Source organism: Macadamia integrifolia, chromosome 5, assembly GCF_013358625.1.
Source record: "Macadamia integrifolia cultivar HAES 741 chromosome 5, SCU_Mint_v3, whole genome shotgun sequence".
NCBI classification, from domain to species: Eukaryota; Viridiplantae; Streptophyta; class Magnoliopsida; order Proteales; family Proteaceae; genus Macadamia; species Macadamia integrifolia.
The window spans coordinates 14,458,674-14,482,246 of NC_056561.1; the positions used below are offsets into that span (position 1 = coordinate 14,458,674).

At 43.3% G+C, this 23,573-nt stretch overlaps 1 protein-coding gene across 6 annotated transcripts in view; it reads left to right on the forward strand.

Moving 5' to 3' along the window:
- The window catches only part of LOC122079168, a 65,867-nt gene extending 42,294 nt beyond the window's left edge, over window positions 1-23,573 (forward strand). For 3 of the 6 annotated variants that reach the window (XM_042645425.1, XM_042645426.1, XM_042645427.1), the window contains exons 2-3: window positions 19,101-19,140; window positions 19,306-23,573. In XM_042645425.1, coding sequence (XP_042501359.1) covers window positions 19,308-20,270 — 963 coding nt within the window. In that variant the 5' untranslated portion in view covers window positions 19,101-19,140; window positions 19,306-19,307 and the 3' untranslated portion in view covers window positions 20,271-23,573. The remainder of the gene's footprint in view (window positions 1-19,100; window positions 19,141-19,305) is intronic. The other 3 variants (XM_042645428.1, XM_042645429.1, XM_042645430.1) reach the window with 1 other exon arrangement.

Here is a 23,573-nt window from a genome sequence, read left to right on the forward strand (position 1 = left end):
TAACCTAGTCGGCTTAGCCCTACATGTTCTAATTAGCCTCCACTTGGTCTACTCACTTCTCCTTGTTCTTCAACTCTTCAATTCAAATCATCATCTCAACTCATCATTTTTCCCCTTCAACCTTCACTCATGTTTGAGTTCTCAATATGAAACTACCACAAACAAAAGCAAAAAGAGAAACAAAAAAGAGAAACGAATTTACTCCCTCAGACTCTTGCAAAGCCCAAGAGAATGGGAGGCATCTGATATACCCAAAATCATCTTGCCAATAGGCACATGACATGTGGCATTCAAAAGAGCTAAATATAAAATCAAGGGACTATCCACTGATTCAAGGTTGCTACCTATAGAGGTAAATAAGGAATTTCACCCCTTATTGAAATTAAGGCTTTATTACACCTATTTTATAAAAAAGAAAAGAAATACTAAATAAAGAAGGTCAATCTCTCTCCCTCTTTCTCCACTATTCTCAATCTTTATTGGTGTCTGAAAACTGATTTAAACATTGAAAAGCCTTTTACTAAAACACCCCTCTTACCCCTCTTTTTTGCAATTCTCTCCTAAAGTCAACAATCAGATTTCGGTCACAACATTTTGTATTTAGAAAGCAATGGAAAAAGGAAATAAAATAATAGCCTCTTATTACAACTATTCTGAAAAGTTGCATTGGTTATGGGAAAGATAGTGTTTTCAAAATTTTATAATCGTTGGGGGTTATTTGTTTTGGTTTTCATTTGCTCTTACTGATTACTTTTATTTTCATCTACATGTCATGATGTCATGCACATATGATTGTTTTGATTATCTTCTTATATGTAATACCCTTTTGTCTAGACAGATGTTGTTTGGACAGTTTTGTTGATCGTAACACGTACCTGTCTTTGGGTTGCAGGGACGTTCATATCTCTTGGTAAAATTAAGACCCAATAAAGGGGCAAATGGTTGTATGCTTATATGCAATAATTGAAAGAGTTAGCCGCAAATCACCTTTGACCATTTGCTTGACAGTCATGTTTGTTCATGGAGATTGTAGAATAGATGTCATATCCATAGACCGGGAACGTTTACTTATATTTACATACGTGAAGATTCATCAGACTCGTAGAATTGAGTAATATATAATCTTAAAGAAATGATTTGAGTTCCCTGTCTCCTTATCAGTTGCCTTTGGTCTGGATTTTGTGACCTGATAAAAAAACAAGAAACTGAAATTTAGTTGATCAATCAAAACAATAAAAAATGAATTGAACCGGATAAAATTAGAAATTTTGAAATAAAAAAATTAATAAGTGATGAGGAAAAATCAGATCACCATAGCACAAACCATCAAAAGCCGTTTGCCCGAGTTTACATCCAGGTCGAGCTCTCACCTTGGTCACATCTATGTCGAGCTCTCTCCTCGGTCACATCTATGCCGAGCTCTCACCTTGGTCACATCTAGGCTGAGTTCTTGCCTCAGTCATATTCAAGCCGAGCTCTCGCCTCGGCCCCGCCTAGGCAGGAACCTCATCGCGGCCGTCGTCAACTTGAGCCTTTGCCTTGAGGAAACCACAGCCAAGCAGGTGCCATTGTTAAACACAACACACAACCAGTGTAATGTGGGGAACTACTCCTAGTTTTTAGGAACTGTAATCCGAATCGCTTGCAAGGAAGATTCCTACCACCCCCCAAACGCAGAACAACCAACGATCCAGAAGCCCAAGGAGTTCATGCTAGTAGCAAATATCCCAGAAATATTCCGAGGATTCAGGAATATTCGCGGCATCAAGAGGAGCAAGTAACCCACCCGGAGGGGACTCTTTTTGACCGATCCTTTGGGATCGTTGCCTATAAAAAGCAAGGTAAGCCTCAAGAACAAGGATCACTATTTTTTACAAGAAATTCTCTTAAGTAACTGTTGTGGGGAAAATTTGACTTAGGCATCGGAGAGTCCCCCATCGGGTCAGCCTGGCTCTCTCTTGTCTTCTCATTCTGTGCAAGACTAGTGCAGAAGATCAAGTCTTGCAAGGAAGATCACCTAGTCAATTTTTACCGCATTAGATTGACGCCATCTGTGGGAACTATAAACAAAAAGCCTTAGAAGTCAATGCAGTTGCGCAGTGAACGAGTTGTGTCTCCCACTGCCCCTGAAACAAGATCTCGATGGTCTCGAAGTCTGCAGACCACTGAAAATCCCCCTATGGAAGAACCAGGGCATCCCAACCCAATGGAGGGACTAGCACTACCTCTTGTGATGGGTGCCGCAGGAGACCAAGCATGACCGGAAGCAAGACCGTTGGCAACGGCCACACAGGGCAACCCCATGAGAAACTACTCTGTTTCTGAGCCCATTGACATAGCCGAACAAATCCAGGATTTGCAAAGGCAAATGCTTGAGACCAATAACCTTGTGAGGACGTTCATTAGGTAGTTTGGATCAACCTTGCCCGATCCTCCCTCAGCGAGCAATAGGACTGCACCGGCTCCCAGACGAAGTCGCACTAGCTTAACTAGCCCTCGTAGGCTCTAAAACCAGTGGGAACCATTACAGAATTCCCAACCTGAACCTAATGAGCACCAACAAGCAAGGAGGCCACACGGTAAAAGCGTGACTCCTCCCACAAAACCAAACAGATGCCCAAGGCATTCTGCATGCGAATTGGGGTTCCCTCCCATGGAAGCAAGTAGTGGCTGGCCACTCGTACACAACCACGTTCTGAGGAACAAGCTGAGCTGGCACCCCGTTGAACCTGGCTGTGGCCCCTGCCCACAACGCTTTGTCAGATGAAATCATAGACACAGAGCTTCCCCGGAATTTTTATATACCCACCTTCAAGACATACGATGGAGCCACAGACCCCTCTGACCATCTATGGTACTACAACTCGGCCATGAAAGCACATGCCAAGTCGGAGGTCACACTCTACAAAGCTTTTGTGGCATCTTTGAAAGACGCATCCCTTCTGCGAATGTCAAGCCTAAGGCCCAAGTCTATATGGAGCTATGATGAGCTCACGAATGTGTTACTTGCTCGATTCCAGGCGAGTATGAGGCAGCTCCAAACACCTAGTAATGTGATGAACATGAGACAAAAGAGGCGAGCCCATATGGGAATTCCTTGCTCGATTCACGAAAGCTGCATTAGAAGTGAAGAACCTACCGGAAGGGGTTGCGTATAGCTCATTGTGCAACGAGATCACACATCCAGAACTGGTACGGTCCTTGGCCCTTGGCCTACCAGTTATAATGCCATATCTATTGCAAAGGTGTAACCAATACGCCAATATGGATGACGTGTTGGCAGTCAAAGGGTTGGTGGATAAGCCTAAACTAGATAAAAAAAAAAGGAGCCAGTGCCTAAGGGAGGAAGATTGGGAGTATCAAAAGACCAAGCAGGAGGACCAACATCCTGCTAGAAATCCAGGATCAGAAGTTCCTGTGCTGGCCCCGGCCAATGGTCGCCAAGCTTGAAGAAAAAAATCCTAACAAATATTGTAGGTATCACAAGGATCACAGACACGACACGGAGGACTGTAAAGCCCTGAAGAGAGAAATTGATGAACTCATAAAGGTAGGATACTTGAACAAATATTTAAAATAGAAATTCGGTGAGCATCAACGAAGTCAAGATGATGCCGGGCTGAGCCACAGAACCCTAAGGACCTGTTGTAGAATTAGTGCGGAAGGAAAAGGCCAATTCTTGTTTCGTGTGCATCATTGAACAACCTGTGAAAGCAACCCGAGTAGATCCTGTCATCACCTTCTCAGATTTTGATGTAAAAGGGTTGAATTGGCCCCATGATGATGCAATCATCATCCAGTTGGTTGTCGCTAACCGCCAGTTCCATTGAGTGTTGGTGAACACTGGAGCATCAATTGACCTTATGGCATACGAAGCATTCCAGAAACTTGGCCTAGAAGCAGGTGTGCTGAAGCCCACAAATGGCCCGTTGTATAGATTCTCTGGCTCTCCATCAGAAATTGGGGGAACCATAGAGCTGCCAATAACCATCGAGCATGATCCAAAAACAACCACAACAATGGTAAATTTTATGGTAGTGAAGGTGGTCTCACCATACAATGCCATCCTCGATCGCCCAAGGCTCAACAGCATTAGTGCAGTTATTTCCACAAAGCATATGAAGGTCAAGTTCCGAACATAAAATGGGATCGGAGAATGTAGATCAAGCCAGCGTGCATCAAGAGAGTGTTATGCTAACTTCGTTAAAGCCATGAAAAATCATTGTTTGGGCCTGGCTTGCCCTGTAGTGATTGCCGATATGAGGGAAGAAGGGAAGATGCACCGAGCTGAGCTAGTTGAGGAGTTATTAACCATCCCATTAAGCCAAGCCGAGCTGAGCCAATGAAGACTATATGGGTTGGAGCCTTACTGAATCAAGGACACCAAAAAGAAATCCTAAGTTTTCTCCAGGCTAATTTGGACGTGTTTGTATGGAGTTCATCAGACATGCCAAGGATCCCAAGGGAAGTAGCAGAGCATAGCCTCAATGTTGGGGCAAATTTCAAACCATTCTAGCAAAGGCGAAGAAATTTTGCCCAAGACAGAGAGGCAATAATAAATGAAGAGGTAGAAAGGTTGTTGGACTCAGGTTTCGTAAGGGAGATTAAATACCCAACTTGGCTGGCCAATGTCGTAATGGTGCCCAAGTCAAATGGCAAGTGGCGAATTTGTATAGGCTACACGGACCTAAACAAAATATACCCTAAGGATTGCTATCCACTGCCAAAGATTGACACCTTGATAAACTCCACAGCAGGTCACGGAATGCTCACCTTCATGGATGCATATTCTGGATACAATCAGATCAGAATGAAGAAAGAAGATGAAGAAAAAACTGTGTTCTTAACAGCCAAGGAAATTTCGGTTACAAGGTAATACCCTTTGGGTTAAAGAACTTACCAAAGGATGGTGAATTACATGTTCTGAAAACAAGTTGGGAAAAACATGGAAGTATATGTTGACGACATGTTAGTCAAGAGTGGCAAGGGTAGTGACCATGTGGTCGATCTAAATGAAGCCTTGGAAGTTCCATGCCAAAACAAAATGAAGCTAAACCCTACAATGTGTGCTTTTGGGGTGACCTCTAGAAAATTTTTAGGTTTCTTTGTTTCCGAAAGAGGAATTGAAGCAAATCCTTCAAAGGTCAAGGCCTGTAGCCACCAAGAAACATACGGGAGGTTCAAAAGTTATCAAGGAGTATTGTAACCCTAAACTGGTTCGTCTCTCGAGCAGGGGACAAATGTCAGCCATTTTTCAAAGCCCTAAAAGAGATAAAGACCAGCAAGCAGTTCGTATGGTCAAAAGAGTGTAGCGACGCATTCGAGAACATAAAGGCATATTTGGTCAGTCCGCCTCTACTGAGCCGACCCGAGCTTGGCGAAGCACTACAAATCTATCTAGCAACATCCCCCATGGCCTTAATCACAACACTCATGAAAGAAGAAATGAAGCACCAGATCCCGATCAATTATGTTAACCACGTCCTCCTAAGCGCAGAGTCATGCTATACAAAAATTAAGAAGCTAGCGTTTGCACTTGTGAAGGCTGCTCGGAAGCTCAGGCCCTACTTCTAGGCTCACACATTCGCCGTACTCACAGATCATCCATTAAAGCGAATCCTCCATAGCCCAAGCGTCTCGGGTCGCCTCGTGGCCTAGTCCATTGAATTAAGTGAATACGACATCGAATACCGGCCAAGGAATGCAATCAAGGGCCAGGCGTTAGCAAACTTTATCGTAGAGTGCACTTTGGTTGAGGAAGAATAAGCCCGGGAAGAGGCGAGGCCAGATCGAAAGTGGAAACTCCACGTCGATGATTCCAATAATTCCTCTGGAAGCGAAGCAGGGATTATCCTCTTAAGCCCCAAAGGGTTCGCAATTCAGTATACGATAAGATTCACATTCCCAACAACTAATAACAAAGAGGAGTACAAGGCCTAATAGCTCGAATGAAACTGGCTAAATCTGTACTGGCATAGGAATTGGTGGCTCACAGCGATTCATAGCTAGTGGTGAATCAAGTCAATGGGTAGTACGAAGCAAAGGAGGAAAGGATTTGTAAATATCTCCAGGAATTAAAATCCCTTGCTGGAAAATTCACAACATTCATAATGGTTCAGGTACCTAGAGAGGATAACTCTTCGGCCGATTCACTCTCCAAGTTGGTAGCAGCTGAAAGGGCCAAGCTAGGAGCAACGGTGTACCTCGAAACACTTAATCATCCAGCATACCAAAAGAATGAGATCTACAATAATGAAACACTCACCACTGAGGTGAATTGGATGAACCCAATCATTAGCTACCTGAGGGATGACCACCTTCCTGAGGACCGAGCCGAGGCAAGAACGCTGAAGCGAAGGGCTACAAATTATACAATGCAGGGTGGATTACTTTACAAGAGATCTTTCTTTGGTTCATTGCTAAGATGCTTGGGGCCAAATCAGGCGACGGATGCTCTAAAAGAAGTCCATGAAGGAAGTTGTAGAAGTCACATGGGAGGTCGAGCACTAGCATAGAAGGTACTACGCCAAGGATTCTATTAGCCCAAGATGCAGGAAGAAGGGTGGATTACTTTACAAGAGATCTTTCTTTGGTTCATTGCTAAGATGCTTGGGGCCAAATCAGGCGACGGATGCTCTAAAAGAAGTCCATGAAGGAAGTTGTAGAAGTCACATGGGAGGTCGAGCACTAGCATAGAAGGTACTACGCCAAGGATTCTATTAGCCCAAGATGCAGGAAGAAGCAATGTAGTTCATGCAACGGTGTTTCAAGTGTCAAATACATGCCGCTGTGCCTCATTTCCCGGCAACAGAGCTAAGCTCAATCTTATGCCCCATCACATTTGCAATATGGGGGATCGACATCCTTGGGCAATTCAAGAGCGGTAGGGGAGGTGTAAAGTTCCTGATTGTGGCAATTGACTACTTCACCAAGTGGGTAGAGGATCATCCCTTGGCAAAGGTAACTGAGCTAGCCATGGAAAAGTTCATAAGGATCGATTTCATTTACCGCTTTGGAGTCCCCAAAATCCTGCTGATCGACAACGAGAAACAATTTGATAACCGAAAGTTCAGATGTTTTTTGTGAGGGACATGGCATCAGTTTCCGCAACACTTCAATAGGACACCCTCAAACAAATGGTTAAGTAGAGAAAGCTAACTAGACTCTGCTTCAGGGGATCAAGAAAAGGCTAGACCAAGAAAAAGAGAATTGGCTGGATCAATTGCTGAGCATCCTATTGTCCAATAGGACAATGGTCAGAACACCGATAAGGGAGACACCTTTTAGTTTAGTATATGGGATAGAAGCCCTAATACCAGTGGAGGTCGCTCAAGTATCCTTCTGTACAACAACCTTCAAAGAAGCAAGCAACAAAGACAGATTCAGGGCCAATCTCGACTTCATTGACAAAGTCCGCGAGGAAGCTCTACTTCAGAATGAGGCATACAAGCAAAGGACAGCACAATTCCATAATAGAAGAGTGAAGACTCGGGGTTTTACAATAGGAGATCTAGTAAGGCTACTATTTCAGATCCCCAAGGAGTCGGCAAACTTAGCCCAAACTGAGAAGGCCCTTATATAGTCTCCAAGGTGGTCCGTCCAGGAGCATACCACTTACAGACCCAAGAGGGCGCCACCATACAAAGAGCGTGGAATGCAGAAAATCTCAAGAAGTTCTACCAGTAGTTTCTTTTTCAGCATTCTATTAGCAATTAGTTGAAAGCCGTGTTCTTTTTTACTATAGAACTTTATTTCAAGTTGTACTTCCACCAAGTTAATTAATGATCAGTTGGTTTTGGCTCATCTCAGCAGTTCTTGTAACCTTTCATTCAATAAAAGGCAAATGCCCTCTTTGTCTCCAAATTATGGCGAATAACTTCCCTCCAGTGACACCTCTAACTATGGTCTCAGGACACCTATCAAAGAATGGAACTTTGGCCTGGCCTTCTTTCACTCCTAAAAGGATGCCCTTATCTTTTAAGGCAAAAGTGTTGAAAACCCTTAGCTTTAAGGCGAATACCAAAGCCCTTAACTTTAAGGAAAACGCTAGAAGCCCTTAGTTTTAGGGCAAGAAAGCAAAAGTCCCTAACCTTAGGGCATAAGGAGACCCTAATCACTAAGATGAGAAACTAGACTCAGCATTATTACTACCTCAGCATAAAAAGCTACTCTCTCTGGCTTATCCATTTCTATTATGTTGGGCCAAGCTCCTGCCTCGGTCCCCTCATACCCGAGTTCTAGCCTCGGTCCCCTCATGGTCGAGCTCTCACCTCTGCCCCCTCATGGCCGAGCTCTAGCCTTAGTACCCCATGGCCGAACTCTAGCCTCGTGTTCCTGATGGCTGAGCTCCAAGATTTGTCCCCTAATGATCGACCTGTTCCCGGATGTCCCCCAAATTGATACTAAGGGCGCTGCCGACACAGATTTCCAGAATGCGGGATGCATAAAGACAACATTCAATCACAAGACAAAAAAGGGAAAAACTGAATAGGAAAAATCTCTTCAATAAACTAATAATTGGGTTTACAAAGATTTCCACTTACAAAAAAAAGAAAAAAAAATAGAAAGGAAAGAGAAGAAAGAAGTTGTTTACAAGTGGCATCCTTATGCCCAGAAAGAAAAGAGAAGGGGAAGGGGAGGAGCTAGACTTCATCTCACTTGTCGTCTTTTTTTGGGTCGGAGACCTCAGCTGTGGGTTCCTGATTCACTTCTTCCCCATGGTCATCTAGACCCACAAGTTGCACCAAATACTCAGGAGGAGTAATATAGTGTTCGTACTCAGAAATGTCAAGTGAAGGGTAGTTGCTAAGAATAAATTTTATCGCGGTATCCAAGCCGAAGTTAAACGAAGCGGTGTTCAAACCGATCAGCCAGGCTTGCCCTTCTGGAGAAGCAATATACCTCTCCACCGCCTTCTCCATAGTAGTCTTCATCTCAACTCAGTGTTTTTCCTCCAATGCTCTCACTTGAGTTGCTTGCTCCTCCTGTAGCCTTTTTAAGCTTTCCTAAGTCTCCGTGACCTCGACCTGGAGCTCCTCCTTAGCCTTCACCAACTTGTTGTTTACCTAGAGTTGCTTGGCCATTTGGGCTGCTAGATCATCCGCCCTTTTTCTGTAGCTTTGGCACTACTCTCTGTGATGTGGGCTTTCTTACAAGCCACTTTGAGCTTACCCAAAACCTTATCAACTCCCCCCGAATCTGTTCTGTCTCTGCCTCAGCCTTTACTCGAGCATGGGCCATCCGCTTGGAACGACAAGCAACTTCCATAGACCAGTTATACTCCTGCACAAAATTAGAATCAACTAGTCACCAACAAGCAAAGACACAAAGGAGAAGAGATAGGCAACTCACATCGTAGACGTGGTGGTAGACTTTCTCGGCAAAGTGCAAGTCAGAATGACCCCTCAAGCTTTCAACGTCAAGACGAAGATGCCCCCGTCGACCAAAAAACCGAGCATCGTGAGGGTTCGCGATGGTAGCAGTCTTGTCTAGCAGGTCCCACACGGGAGGCACAACCTTATGCCTGCCACGAGGAGCATGCATCGCCGCTAGGCCAGCTGACTCAGACCTATCAGATGCATCGGCCTGGCCAAGGGACGAATCCTCAGGCCGCCTCTTACGGTCACCATGCTCCCTAAAAGGAGGCTGGAGCAGCGCCTGAGATGGCTTATTTCCTGAACTCATCCCCTTAGCCCCCGTTGGAGCAGGGGGGCCACTTTACCTTTGCTTGGCACACCGTTGAGCCAAGACCTTGGTCGGAGGACTCTTTCCTTTCTTGGCCCGTGGTTCAATCATAATAGGAGCAGTTTTGGTGGCCCCAATGGTAGCAGGAATAGCTTTACCACTACTAGGTCCAGCAATGGGTCCTTTCCCCTTATCTGTAGCCCTTTTGGCTGCCTGCGCCTTCCGAGCTTGGGCCGCTGTAGCGGTAAGCTTGGAGGGATCAATTGCTGCGTCCACCACTGCAAAATAAACACCAAAGTGACATTAGAAGACTAATATCGACAACAAAACACAAGGCGGAAACCTATGTTAGGCTGAGCCCTCACCCTCCTTCGGAGCTTCACTGAGCTCCCACTCTCGAAGGAAATCTTCATCGGACAAGTCTCGAACGTCCACCGCTTCCCCATCCAAGCACATCTAGATGGTCTGGATATCTCCTTCGCCAAGGGTGGGAGCTCGATTAGTTTCTTAAGGTTCATCCTAACCCATGTGCCCTTGAAGGGGTTCTCAGACATTGCCACATAGAAGAATCGATCCTTCTAGTTCTTCTCGGATGAGGGCATATGGGTAAACATCTACAAATTCTCATATGACCCATCTCTGTTCCTATGGGTAAAGTAGTACCACCCAGAGCGATGCCTCTTCATTATAAAATACCAATGAAAGGCGTCCAAAGTTGCGTCGTGCTGAATCTTCGACATAGAGACTTCAAAGCCAAGCAAAATCTGCTAGGAGTTCGGCATCAATTGGCTCGGTGCGATCCCCCAGAATCCAGAACCGAGCACACCAGCTCAGGAACGGGGATCCAAAGGCTGCACTGAAAGGCAACATCATACAATGCCTCCTCATCCCCACGAGTGTCTATTGACTCTCCCTCATCAGGGACCCTCATCACTATATAGTTAGGATTGCTGAACTGTCGCCTTATCAAGTTCAAAACTTTTATAGTAATGATACTCCCGATGGTCGACGCGGACCTCATCTCATTAAAGGAGGACGCCGACCCTTTCCTTCAGATCCCACGGCTTCCCCTTCGGCGAAAGCTTCAGATTGAAATTGTATATTGGCATTAACATTAATGAGTGTACAATGGTGCTCTTATATAGAGATTATAATTATTGATTTATAGACAAACTCTATGATCACATGTGGGATCCTATTCCAACTCTGCTGTCTCATGAGGTAGTATTGGACTGCAAGTAGTCTCTAGAGTTTGTGCTCACTAAAAATGCCTACAATGTAGGAGAGGTTGTTGAGTATGAGGATGACTCTAGAGGTTGAGTTCGAGTGGGACACTAATTGCCCGGATACACCCCCTCAAGGTGGGGATTTGAATGGTCGAATCTGTAGCTTGTCCCGTAGAAAGTAGAACCGTGTAGAGCTGAGAGCTTTGGTAAGCATATTGGCTATCTGGTCATGGGTTGAAATGAACTGCACTTGAAGTTCCTTGGAGGCGACTTATCACGAACAAAGTGGAAGTCAATTTCAACATGCTTGGTACGAGCATGAAAGACCGGATTGACCGAAAGGTAAGTGGCCCCAATGTTGTCACACCAAAGAATGGGTGCAGTGGAAACAAGGATCCCTAATTCCTCAAAGAGAGAGCGAAGCCAAGTGAGTTCGGCGTAGGCATCAGCCACTGCTTTGTACTCAGACTCGGTGGAGGAGCATGCAACTGTCTTCTGCTTCTTAGAGGCCCAGGAGATCAAATTAGAACCCATATAGATGGCATAGCCTCCTGTGGATTTACGATCCGTACTGTCACCAGCCCAGTCAGCATCAGAGAATGCTTCTAATTGGAGGAAACTAGATTTAGAGATGAACAACCCATGATCCTTGGTTCCTTAGAGATAGCGTAGAATCCATTTAACTAGTGTCCAATGGTCTTCGGTGGGGGCATGCATAAACTGGCAGGCACAGTTCACTGAATAAGCCACATCAGGCCTGGTGAGGGTGATGTATTGGAGAGCACCGACAATGGAGTGATATTTGGTGGGATCTGAAAGAAGGACACCCCCTGTGGAAGATGCTGCAAAGGTGGTGGCCATGGGAGTAGTGACGAGCTTATAGTCAGTCATGCCAGCCCTCTGGAGGAGATCAGTGATGTACCGGTGTTGAGAGAGGAGGACACCATCAGACCGATATAGGGCTTCAATACCAAGAAAAAAGCTGAGACGACCAAGATCCTTGATAGAGAATTCTGAAGCAAGCTGATGAAGGAGAGTCTGAACATGAGTTGGTCGGTTCCCTGTAACCAAGATGTCATCGGCGTAGACAAGGACATATGTGACAACAGAGCCCTGCATGTAGATAAATAGTGATCTGTCGGTTTGGGATGACCGAAAACCAAGCCCTAGGAGCCTGTTTGAGCCCAAAGAGGGACTTGTGGAGGCGACAGACATGATTAGGGCGCAGGGCATCTTCAAAACCCTGGGGTTGAGCCATGTAGACTTCCTCAGATAGAATACCATGCAAGAATGTATTCTGAACATCAAGCTGACGAATAGCCCATCCGTTAGATATGGCCAAGGAGAGGACTGTTCGTATGGTAGTAGGTTTGATGACAGGGCTAAAGATCTCATGATAGTCAAGACCGGGTTGTTGATGAAATCCTTTAGCAACTAAACGGGCCTTATAGCGCTCAAGGGAGCCATCTGCCTTCCGTTTGATGCGGTACACCCACTTGCAGCCAACCAAATTCATAGTTTCCCTGTAAGGCACAAGAGACCAAGTACCATTTCGTAATAAAGCATTAAATTCATCAGACATAGCAGAACGCCAATGAGGAACCTTGTGGGCCTGGGAGAAGTATGTAGGTTCAGTCGGGTCAGGTGAGGTGGTGGTAGAGAGGGTCAGGGGGTTAGCATAGAGATCGTGTAGGGTTCTGGTGCGACGGGGTGGGGTGGTGGAGGAGTCAGGGTTAGGGCCGGTTAGGGTTAGGTGAGGTGAGAAAGGAGGGGATATGGGAGAGGGTGGTTTGGGTAGGGGCGGGTCTGGGGTGGTAGGGAGAGGGATGGGTGGATTTGGGAGTGTAGGTAGAGGGCTAGGGTGAGGTCGAGGGGTAGGTATGTTAGGTGCAATGCCCCACGGGGGAGGGGTAGTAGGAGGGGGTTGGGTTGATGAGGATGGTGGTGCAGTGTGAAATGGGAAGGTAGATTCGTCAAATCTGACATGGCGAGATATATAGATACGACGGGTGATGAGATCCATACAACGATAACCATGATGGGAAGGGCTATATCCTAAGAAAACACATGAGGCAGAACGGGATTCAACCTTGTGATGATTGTAAGGACGGAGCCATGGATAACAAAGGCATCCAAAGATTTTTAGAAAAGAGTAGTCCGGAGAGTTGCCTGTAACTAACTGATGGGGGGATTTGTTACCTGTGATAGAGGAGGGCATGCGATTGATGAGAAAGACTGCGGTTTCAAAGGCATAATCCCAGTAAGCCTGGGGAACAGCGGCATGGGATAGTAGGGTAATCCTAGTTTCAACAATGTGCCTGTTACGACGTTCAACTGTTCCCTGTTGCTCATGAGTATGAGGGCAAGATAACCTATGTTGGATGCCCAACTTGGCAAAATAAGATGGGAGATTACGGAATTCTCCCCCCCAAATCAGTTTGAATGGCCTTGATGGAGCGAGAGAACTGACGTTCCACCAAGGCCTAAAAAGTACGAAAGGCAGAGTAAACATCAGACTTCAACTTAAAGCAATAAACCAAATATATTTAGTATGGTCATCAACAAATATAACAAAATAACAATTCCCATTTGAAGAAACTGTGGGGTGGGGGCCCCATACATCACTAAAAATCAAATCCAAAGGAGAGGAACTACGAGTACTAGTTTCACGTAGTGACAATCTACTAGCTTTGCCCATTTGGCAAGCAGAACATAAAGAAGGAGACTTCACGAGATGATGACTCGGTAACATAAGACGAAGCACACATTCATGAGGGTGCCCTAAACGATGATGCCAGCGACTGAAAGAGGAGGCAGAGGCCAAATTGGCATAAGGTGACGTTGGAACGGAATAGAGACCATGCTTACTGTGTCTAGTGAAGAGGGTTTGATTGGTCTTCAGATCCTTCACAGAGAAAAAGGAAGAGTGAAACTCAAAGTAAACATTACTGTCACGGCAAAATTGCTGAACAGATAACAAAGAGCAAGTGAGAGTGGGAACATCTAAAACATTAGAAAGAGAAAATAAACGAGAGGGAGAAGAGATGGAAGCAGTGCCTATGTGAGATATAGGAAGACCCTTACCATTACCAACCACAAGTTGGTTATTACCTGTGTATGGATCATAGGTGGAGAATTGGGTTAAGTCAGGGGTGGAATAGTGGGTGGCTCCAGTATCAGGGATCCAAGAGGTGGTAAAGGATTGTGGAGGTGTGGGGTGATGGGGTGGAGGTGCGATGGTAGGAGGTTGAGGGGTAGGGAAGGGTGTAGTATGGTAGGCATTGGGTTGAGGTGGTGGCAGATTGTAGGGATGGGGAGGGGTAGGTAGAATGGCGGCTCTGGTAGGTCCCTGTGGGCGGTAGTAGCAAGTGTCTGTTTGATGATTAGTGCGTCCACAGATTGTGCATGGATTGTGAGCGAATGCATTAGAGCGACCAAATCCACTAGCACGACCACGACTAAGACCTCGGGAGGAGCTTGTACCACGACCACCATTGGGAGGAAGACCACGACCTTGGTGAGTGACATGGGCTGATGCATCGATGGCAGGATCAACAATGGGAAGGCGTGAGTGCAGAAGGTTCTCGTGACTCATAAGGAAACCATGCATGTCGGTGTAGGAGATGGGTTCCTTTTGTGCCATCATAATGGAGGCAAGGGCTTGATATTCAGTGCGTAGGGCCCGAAAGATGTGGATGTTAAAGTCTTCTGATGGGAGGGGCTTCCCTACAGCAGCTAGCTTATCGGAGAGATGCTTGGCTCGATGGAGAAACTGAGTAATGGTTTTATCTGGTTTGTGAACCAGATTTTGAAGAGAGATGTTGAGAGACAGAATCCTGGTTGTAGATGGAGAACTGAATGCAGCATGGAGTGCATCCCAGATCTCTTTGCTAGTGGTCCGTCCAACTGCTAATGAAAAGGCTTCTTCAGAGAGAGAGGCGATGAGAAGGCTCATAATAAAGGCATCTTGTTCACGCCATGCCTTGGCTTTGATAGGGTCTTGAGGGCAACGATTATCACCGGTGACATAGTCGAAGAGGCGTTGGCCAGTGAGATACAGTATGACCTAGTGCGCCAATAAACATAGTTCTTAGATGTGAGCTTTAGAGATATCATATGATGAGCACCAGATAGGGATGTGGGAGGTGGGGATGATTCGGCCATGGTAGAAGAGGGAGGAGGAGGGTGCTCGGTGGAGCTTTATGCGGCTCTTGATACCATATTGAAATTGTATATTGGCATTAACATTAATGAGTGTATAATGGTGCTCTTATATAGAGATTACAATTATTGAGTTATAGACAAACTCTATGATCACATGTGGGATCCTATTCCAACTCTGCTGTCTCATGAGGTAGTATTGGACTGCAAGTAGTCTCTAGAGTTTGTGCTCATTAAAAATGCCTACAATGTAGGAGAGGTTGTTGAGTATGAGGATGACTCTAGAGGTTGAGTTCGAGTGGGACGCTAATTGCCCTGATAGCCCCTACTACTGCAGCAGTAGAAGTCTCTCTCATAATCACCCTGGGGGACTTGCTAGGAGGTACAACCTTGGGAACTACCCTAGCATAACCACCTAATGTTTCAACTTCCTCAGCAAACTCAGACCCAGAGCCACTATTCGAGCTTGAGCTACCAAAGGAGGTCTCATAAGAAGAGGAAGCCGTCACCTCAGGCTCGGGATTGACTGTATGGTCCCCTATAGGCTTCACTAAGGCTAAAAGGGGTGGCTGATCCAATATGGGGCCAGAGGATCCCGCACTCAGGTCAGGGAGACCCTTGTTGATAGGACTAAAAGAAGGATTGGAGGTGGAACGAGTAGTAACCATAACTTACTGATGAAATTTGAAGAATAGATGCACGCCAAAAGCTTCAAAGACGACCGAGCCGAACTAGCACTCCAGTTGCTACCACGCTAAACAGTTGCACAAGAGCCTCCAAAGAACGAACGAGGTATAATGAGAAGAAGAGCCTATTTAAAAGGCGAGATTTCACGTCAGTGCCACGCATCAGGCCTAGCGCAATTAGTGCCAATGCGACGAGCGATCTTCGAGCGTTAATAATGACGCTCCACGACTAAAGAAAGGTTCTGAAGTACCGACCTGATCCTCCAAACCGGGGGGCTAATGATGAGGCAAAATCAAATCACCACATTAGCACAAACTAGCAAAAGCCGTTTTCCCGAGTTTACATCCAGGCCGGGCTCTCACCTCGGTCACATCTATGCCGAGCTCTCACCTCGGTCACATCTATGTCGATCTCTCACCTCAGTCACATCTATGCCGATCTCTCATCTCGGTCATATCTATGCTGAGCTCTCACCTCGGTCACATATATGCCGAGTTCTCACCTCCGTCACATCTAGGCCGAACTCTTGCCTCGGTCACATTTAGGCCGAGCTCTTGCCTTAGTCACATCTAGGCTGAGCTCTCGCCTCGCCTCGCCTCGCCTCGCCTCGCCCCGCCTAGGCAGGACCCTCATCGCGGCTATCATCAGCCCGAGCCTTTGCCTTGATGAAACCACAATCAAGCAGGTGTTGTGGCTAAACACAACACACAACTAGTGTAACGTGGGGAACTACTCCTAGTTTCTAGGAACTGTAATCCGAAATGCTCGCAAGGAAGAGCCCTACCACCCCCCAAACATGGAACAACCAACGATCCAGGAGCCCAAGGAGTTCACGCCAATAGCAAATATCCCAGGAATCAGGAATATTCGTGGCATCAAGAGGAGCAAGTAACCGACCAAGAAGGGACTCTTTTTGACCGATCCTTTGGGATCGTTGCCTATAAAAAGCAAGGTAAGCCTCAGGAACAAGGGATCACTCTTTTTCACAAGAAATTCTCTTAAGTAACTGTTGTGGGGAAAATCTGACTTGGGCATCAGAGAGTCCCCTGTCGGGTCAACCGGCTCTCTTATGTCCTCTCATTCTGTGTAGGACTAGCACGGAAGATCAAGTCTTGCGAGGAAGATCACCTGGTCAATTTTTACCGCACCAATAAGTTTTATCTTTATATGTACATATATATATATATATATATATATACAAGGGAAAAAAAAACACCGAACTAATGAACGCCATACTGAACTGATAAAAGCCCATTAATCCAGCCCAATATAAATTGTAAACCGAACTAAAGCCAAAATTGATTGAAACTGATCCTCATCTTATCTCATCGATTTGGTTCAGTTGAACCTGAAGTTCGGTTCATATGCAGCTGCTATGCTGTAGAGTTGTAGACCCTCCGCATCCCTTAAATTGGGGCCATCACACCTTTGTCCATTTGTGATGACATAATATCATGAGTTAATTACGTATTGATGTAAAACTTTATAGGATAGGGTTAGGACTTAGGAGCCTCCGGACCGTTGATCCATGTAACAAATGGTAAGTCCCACTTAACTGTCGATTCGAGGAAGTTAAACGTGGCAGATATTAAAAGGGTAATAAGCCTACGTGTCTTAGGGAAACACATATTGAAAATTTTCAAAAGTTTGAACTGTGTTTTGGCGGCTGGCGGCTGGCGGCTGATTCCAACGCTGCTCTAATACAATTGTCACAGTGCAATTCCATTTACACGTTTGTTTTTTTACAAAACTTTTATCAGGGAATATGGGCCCACCATTTTTCCAAGGTCTTTCTTCCATAATAGATGTTTACACTTGATGGCATCGATATATAAAGTCCAAATCATTATCAAAGCTCCATGCACCGCTTCACTCACTTGCATTTATAAAAACTCAATCTTGTTTCACATTTTTCGTAGAGTTCTCAATTTAGCTTGACAAATTACAGGATAAGATGGTCTTGCGTGGATTGTTTGGTTGGATGCGTGTTTATCGTAGTAATTTTACTTCCGGGAACGTTTGTTGGGACAACCCATATCAAGGATTAAAGTATCGGTATCGATCGCCGTATCGGTCGGCCAAAATTAAGATACGTATCGGAGAGTATCGTATCGTATCAGAGATACACTAAGATACGCTAAAGATACACACATAAATGGATAGGAAACATTTTTTTAAACACTTTTGCATAAAGAGTTTGTTAAAAAAAGCTATTGATAACATGTATTATGCATAAACACTAAATTGAGGGTATCGTACTAAGAATTCAAGGTTTGTAGTTGTCCCATAAATGTAAAATCCTTGTTCCCAACCTTGATTTCCACTTTAATTAGAGAGAAATATGGCTGATAGCAACTTTGGAACAAAAACCCTTCAAAAAATCGTGTTTTTCTGAAAAATTACCCATCTTGGCCATTATATGACCATAGCGCACTGTATCGGTACATACCGATATTCACCGATACGTATTGATACTCACCGATACGTACCGATATATATATATCGATATTCACCGATACGTGTCAATATATACCGATATGTACTGATCGATACATACCGATACTCACCGATACGTACCAATACATACCGAAAGGTACATTTTACCTCAATTTTATAATTTTCATAGTTGTATCGAGGCATATCGTATTGTATCGATGTGTATTGATGCATATCGGTATGTATTGTAGGATATATATCGATACGAAAGGATTTTAAAAATTTCATGTATCGTATCAATGTGTATCGTATCAATGTGTATCGTATCGGTCGGCTAAATTTAAGATACGTATCGGAGGGTATCGTATCGGTATCGGAGATACTTAAAACCATGGGTACCAGGAATTGAAACTTAGCATAGTTGTTAGGGTTTCTACCTATTAGCTAGTTTCTATCGTAGTCTTGTACCTCACATGTGCTAGCTTGGTTTTTTATTGTTGAATACCTAGACTAGTGCTACATTGTAGGGCAAATCTTATAAGCCCATTTATTTTGTACTAGGGTGTTTAGTGGGTGCTGGAAACGAGAGTTGTAGTTACCTTTAGCATTGTAGCTACCGTCATCTTGGCGTTGTAGCGCCCTCCTAGTTGTATGCTAGGAAGCTTATTTGAGGCATTACGCTATGTATGTGAAAAATCATTCGGGTCTGCTCTTCTTTTTCTTTCCCTGTAAAATAGCAACCATTATTAATGTTTGCGTCTGGTGCTTCATTGTGATTTCTTGGTTCCTCACATTTTACTTGTTAAGAATATCAACAAAGAGGAAGTTAATGACTGATTGACACATTCCAGTTGTGCTCCTTTTCTTTTTATTTATTTATTTCTTTATTTTTTGATTGATTGGTAGGCCCCAAGGAGAGGTGAATTCATGATCTCTTAATTGTGAGGTGAGATGGTATTTGCCAATTGACCTACCCCCTTGGGGCTACATTCCATTTCTGTTTATTCATTCCTTTTCTTTCTGTTGTTTAGCCATGCCTAAGTTGTCAATTTTGATTGTGATTCCTGGAACCTTACTTGTGTATAACAACTGCAAGTTGGTGCTTTTCAAGGTATGGCGTCATCTGATAACTCAGAAGTGGTTGAGAGGGATAGTAAGGAGAAAGATCACAAGGAAGATGACAAAGAGGAAGGGAAGGGAGGATTTATTGACAAGGTTAAGGATTTCATTCACAACATTGGAGAGAAAATTGAGGAAGTTGTTGGATTTGGGAAACCAACTGCGGATGTAACAGGGATTCACATTCCCTTAGTTAATCTGGAAAAGGCAGAAATTATTGTTGATGTACTTGTTACAAACCCCAATCCCGTTCCTATCCCTCTGATAGACATAAACTACTTAATTGAGAGTGATGGAAGGAAACTTGTATCTGGATTAATCCCTGATGCTGGGACTATCCATGCACATGGTTCGGAGACTGTCAAGATACCAGTTACCTTGATCTATGATGATATTAAAAACACATATGATGATATTAAGCCTGGGAGCATAATTCCTTACAGGATCAAGGTTGACCTCATTGTAGATGTACCTGTATTCGGAAGGCTAACTCTACCACGGGAGAAGACAGGCGAGATTCCCATACCCTACAAGCCTGATATTGATCTTGAGAAAATACACTTCCAGAGGTTCTCTTTTGAAGAAGCGGTTGCAGTTCTTCACCTGAAATTGGAAAACAAGAATGACTTTGACTTGGGACTCAATGCCTTGGATTATGAAGTTTGGCTATCTGATGTTAGCATTGGAGGTGCTGAACTGACCAAATCAACTAAAATTGATAAAAATGGAATCAGTCACATTGATATCCCCATCAATTTTAGGCCTAAAGATTTTGGTTCTGCACTTTGGGACTTGATTAGAGGAAAGGGTACTGGTTACTCTATGAAGGGAAACATCAATGTGGACACACCTTTTGGCGCAATGAAGCTACCAATCAGCAAGGAGGGTGGGACGACCCGCCTCAAGAAGAACAAAGAAGATGGAGATGATGATGATGATGATGACGAGGTACTCTGACATGATTAGCTTTTTATTATGCTATTGATTTCTTGCTTATTTTGGGTACTGCGATGTGCATTTATGTACAGAATAGGTAATTGCATATCACTGTAATAGAAGAGGAAAAAAACACATTATTGATTCTGTCTTAAAAAGTCTGATTTATGTACTTTGCAGTGCATTGAAGCATCCAAGTTTTGTCTAGGGGGTTTTGGCCTCTCTAGGAGAGTTTTACCTTTCTGGTGCCTAGGCAGCACAAAAGCAATCAAGATTAATGCTTCGTTTGTTAAATTTTTAATGCTTAATGATATAGTATATGATGCAGATAAAACACATAATTGGACTTTATTTAATGAAAATAAGCCTTGGGTTGGGTTATATATGTGTTGGACCTTTAGTCCAAAGGGTTTTCTTTGTAAGAGGCCACTATAATCGACCTAAGTTATGGGAAAGAAATAGGAAGACAGGATTTACTTTATTAGGTTAGTTTGAATTATTGTTATTTCCTTTGTCAAGGGTAGGACAAAGCCTTGTGTGGATAGAACTTCTATTCCTACTTTGGATATAGTTTTACTTATATGGGACTGACACCTATTCTAACTAGTTGAGTTACAACTTAACTAGTTTTAGTTATAAGGGACTTACTATTACTATTATGGATAGAGTGTCCTCTTTCAACTTTACTTTCCTTTCCAATTGTAAGTACACTTTTAGTTTCTATATAAATAATGTAAGGCTTAAAGCCTTCCCATGGTTTTTAATATTGAATAAAGGTGGCTTTGCTTTTATGTTCTGTGTTATTGAGAATAGCTTCTGTGAGATGTAGAAGCAGCACTAAGGTCGTGTTTGATTGTTTGATTCTATAGAGACGTGTATCTTTTTTAAGAAGTAACTTCATAGAATGTGGTTCCTTGGAATTGTATTCTTGACAAAATAACTGTTTGGTTATTACGGATTCTGTATGGTGATTCTTTCTGAATAACTGTTTGGTTATTACGGATTCTATCTTTGGGAAACACCCAGAGTCACCTTGAAAAACTGTTTGGTTGCCCTTAAAATGTAATTCTTTTTCAATTTCTGTATACAACAATGCAATGTTATTTTTATGTCCCTACACTAGTTTATAACACTTTTTATAATATTATATTAATAATTCATTTGCTAACACATGGAGGAAAAATAATCCTTATATTTTTATTATTATTTAATGAAAAGAAAATACCGTAAAGCTAAATTGTCCAGCGATATTTTTACTAACTATTTTAGTCCTTAATCTGAGTTTTCTTAGTCTTTACACATACATATTGGGGTTAAAAGAAAAAGTCCAGATTACTTAATTAAATGGAATATATCTATCATGGATAGTCGCTCCCTTATACTAATCAAGCAACCAACTCTTACTGGGAAACCTACTAAGAGTTTAAGGGCCCGTTTGATAACATTTCGTTTCTGTGTTTTTCTGTTCCCAAAAACGGAGAAACGGGCAAAATACCGTTTGACAAATTTGTTCCGTTTCTCCTGTTTTTATAAATAGAAATCAAAATTTTTGTTGATTCTATTCCTAGAAATGGACATGATGAAACAAGTTATACTTGTTTCATCGTTTCCAGAAACAAGTGAAGGAATGGATTTGGAGTTGTGCCCGATAAGAAAAGCTATACTCACACCTCTCTTCTCAAGCCTCAAACGACTCCACGGGTCTGCAACTTGAGTTGCAGCAGTACCTCAGGTGAACCGTCTGCAAATCTCGTCTGCAAATCTCATGACCGCAGGTTTGCAAAGGTGCTTCTGGGTTTCCTCCTTCGTTGCTCTGCAATATTATAGAAGGTGTGCCCTTGCTCTTCCGAAGAACCCCTTTTGTTCCCAATAACTATTGAACCCTAACACCTACCGTTCCCACTCTGTAACTCAACATTATCTCATTATCCCAAGGTAAACAGTACCACCCGACACACTTTAAGTTACTAAATGGACATATGATAGAGCCAACGGACAGGAACTGAAATATCCGTGGTGTTGGAATTGAAGGTCACCATGCATCCATTGTCATTCTTTTATGTTGGTGTATTGATAGTTAAATTGATAGCATAAACCAATACAGTATTTTGCTATAGGTCTTTTGTAGCAAAGGATATGCTCTAAAATGTAAGTAGATCTAGTACAACAAATGTATTGGGAGTAAATGAAGTGTCTAGGTCATGCCTTTGAAGTGAAGTTAAATGTGAAGCATTTTGTGGCCCAGAAATATAATTGTTTGGAGTGTTTGCATAGTCATAGAAGTCTCAAGTTTGTTCTGGAAACTCTATTTTCATTTTTTTTCTTATTATCAAGCCCACAAACCACTGCTCAAACTAGCATGTGAGGTCCATCATCTCAACTTCAATGACATATTTAATAAGTTTTCAGTTTTGTTGTTTGATTTTGATGTATTTTTGGTGATTGTACAAGTACTTGAAGTGTATCTTGGAATTGTCAAATGATGTAGATCATAGGGAGGAGATTTGAGTGGAGAATATTCTGTTAAAGATATTACAGATACTATGGGAATTGTGGGTTTCACTTTGTGGCTGCTTACTTTCTATTCTATAGGGTTGAATAGATAATGCTACAATTCAGCACAGGTTCTATTTTGTAATGTTCTAGATAGTTTCAATTTGAAGGAAGACTTAAGTTTTATGGGATCCTCCTAACCATATTTGAGGTTTACTATTTCATTGATTTCTATAAAGTTATAAATGAAGGAGAAGTGGCTTAGATCCTCAAATGATGGAAAAAGAAAAAAAAATGAGTTGGCTTCAGCCTTGTTGGTGCAATGGTGATGTTGTCTTTTAGGAATATGGATGCAGTTCCAGCCTGGTTGGTTGGTGGTGATTCCAAAGCAGGCCACGGTGAACTATATAAGATATAACTACTACCACTACCAATACAAACCAGCAAAATAAAACCTGGGGAGCTATGCTGGTTTGATATTCCTCCAAATTTATGAGCTGTACTGATTTGATCAGTGACTGAAAATCTTTGCAATTAAAATAAAGAGCTAAAACTACAAAAGCAGTTTCACCTCTTCTGCAACTGGAGAGAGACTTTTGAGCAGAGCTTGGTTTAATGGCATCTCTTGTAGAAGAGAAAAACCAATTAATGTAGAATACTACAATGGCGAACTGCGAAGGTGGAAGCTGGGATCAGAGTAGCAAAAAAAGGTAACCAAACCTGAAATAACCCACCATTAGAAAAATGAAAAAACACCTCAGATCACATCCATGGTTTTAGGGATTTCGGGTGGAAAAAAAAATCGCAGGTACAAGATGAGGAATCAGAAAA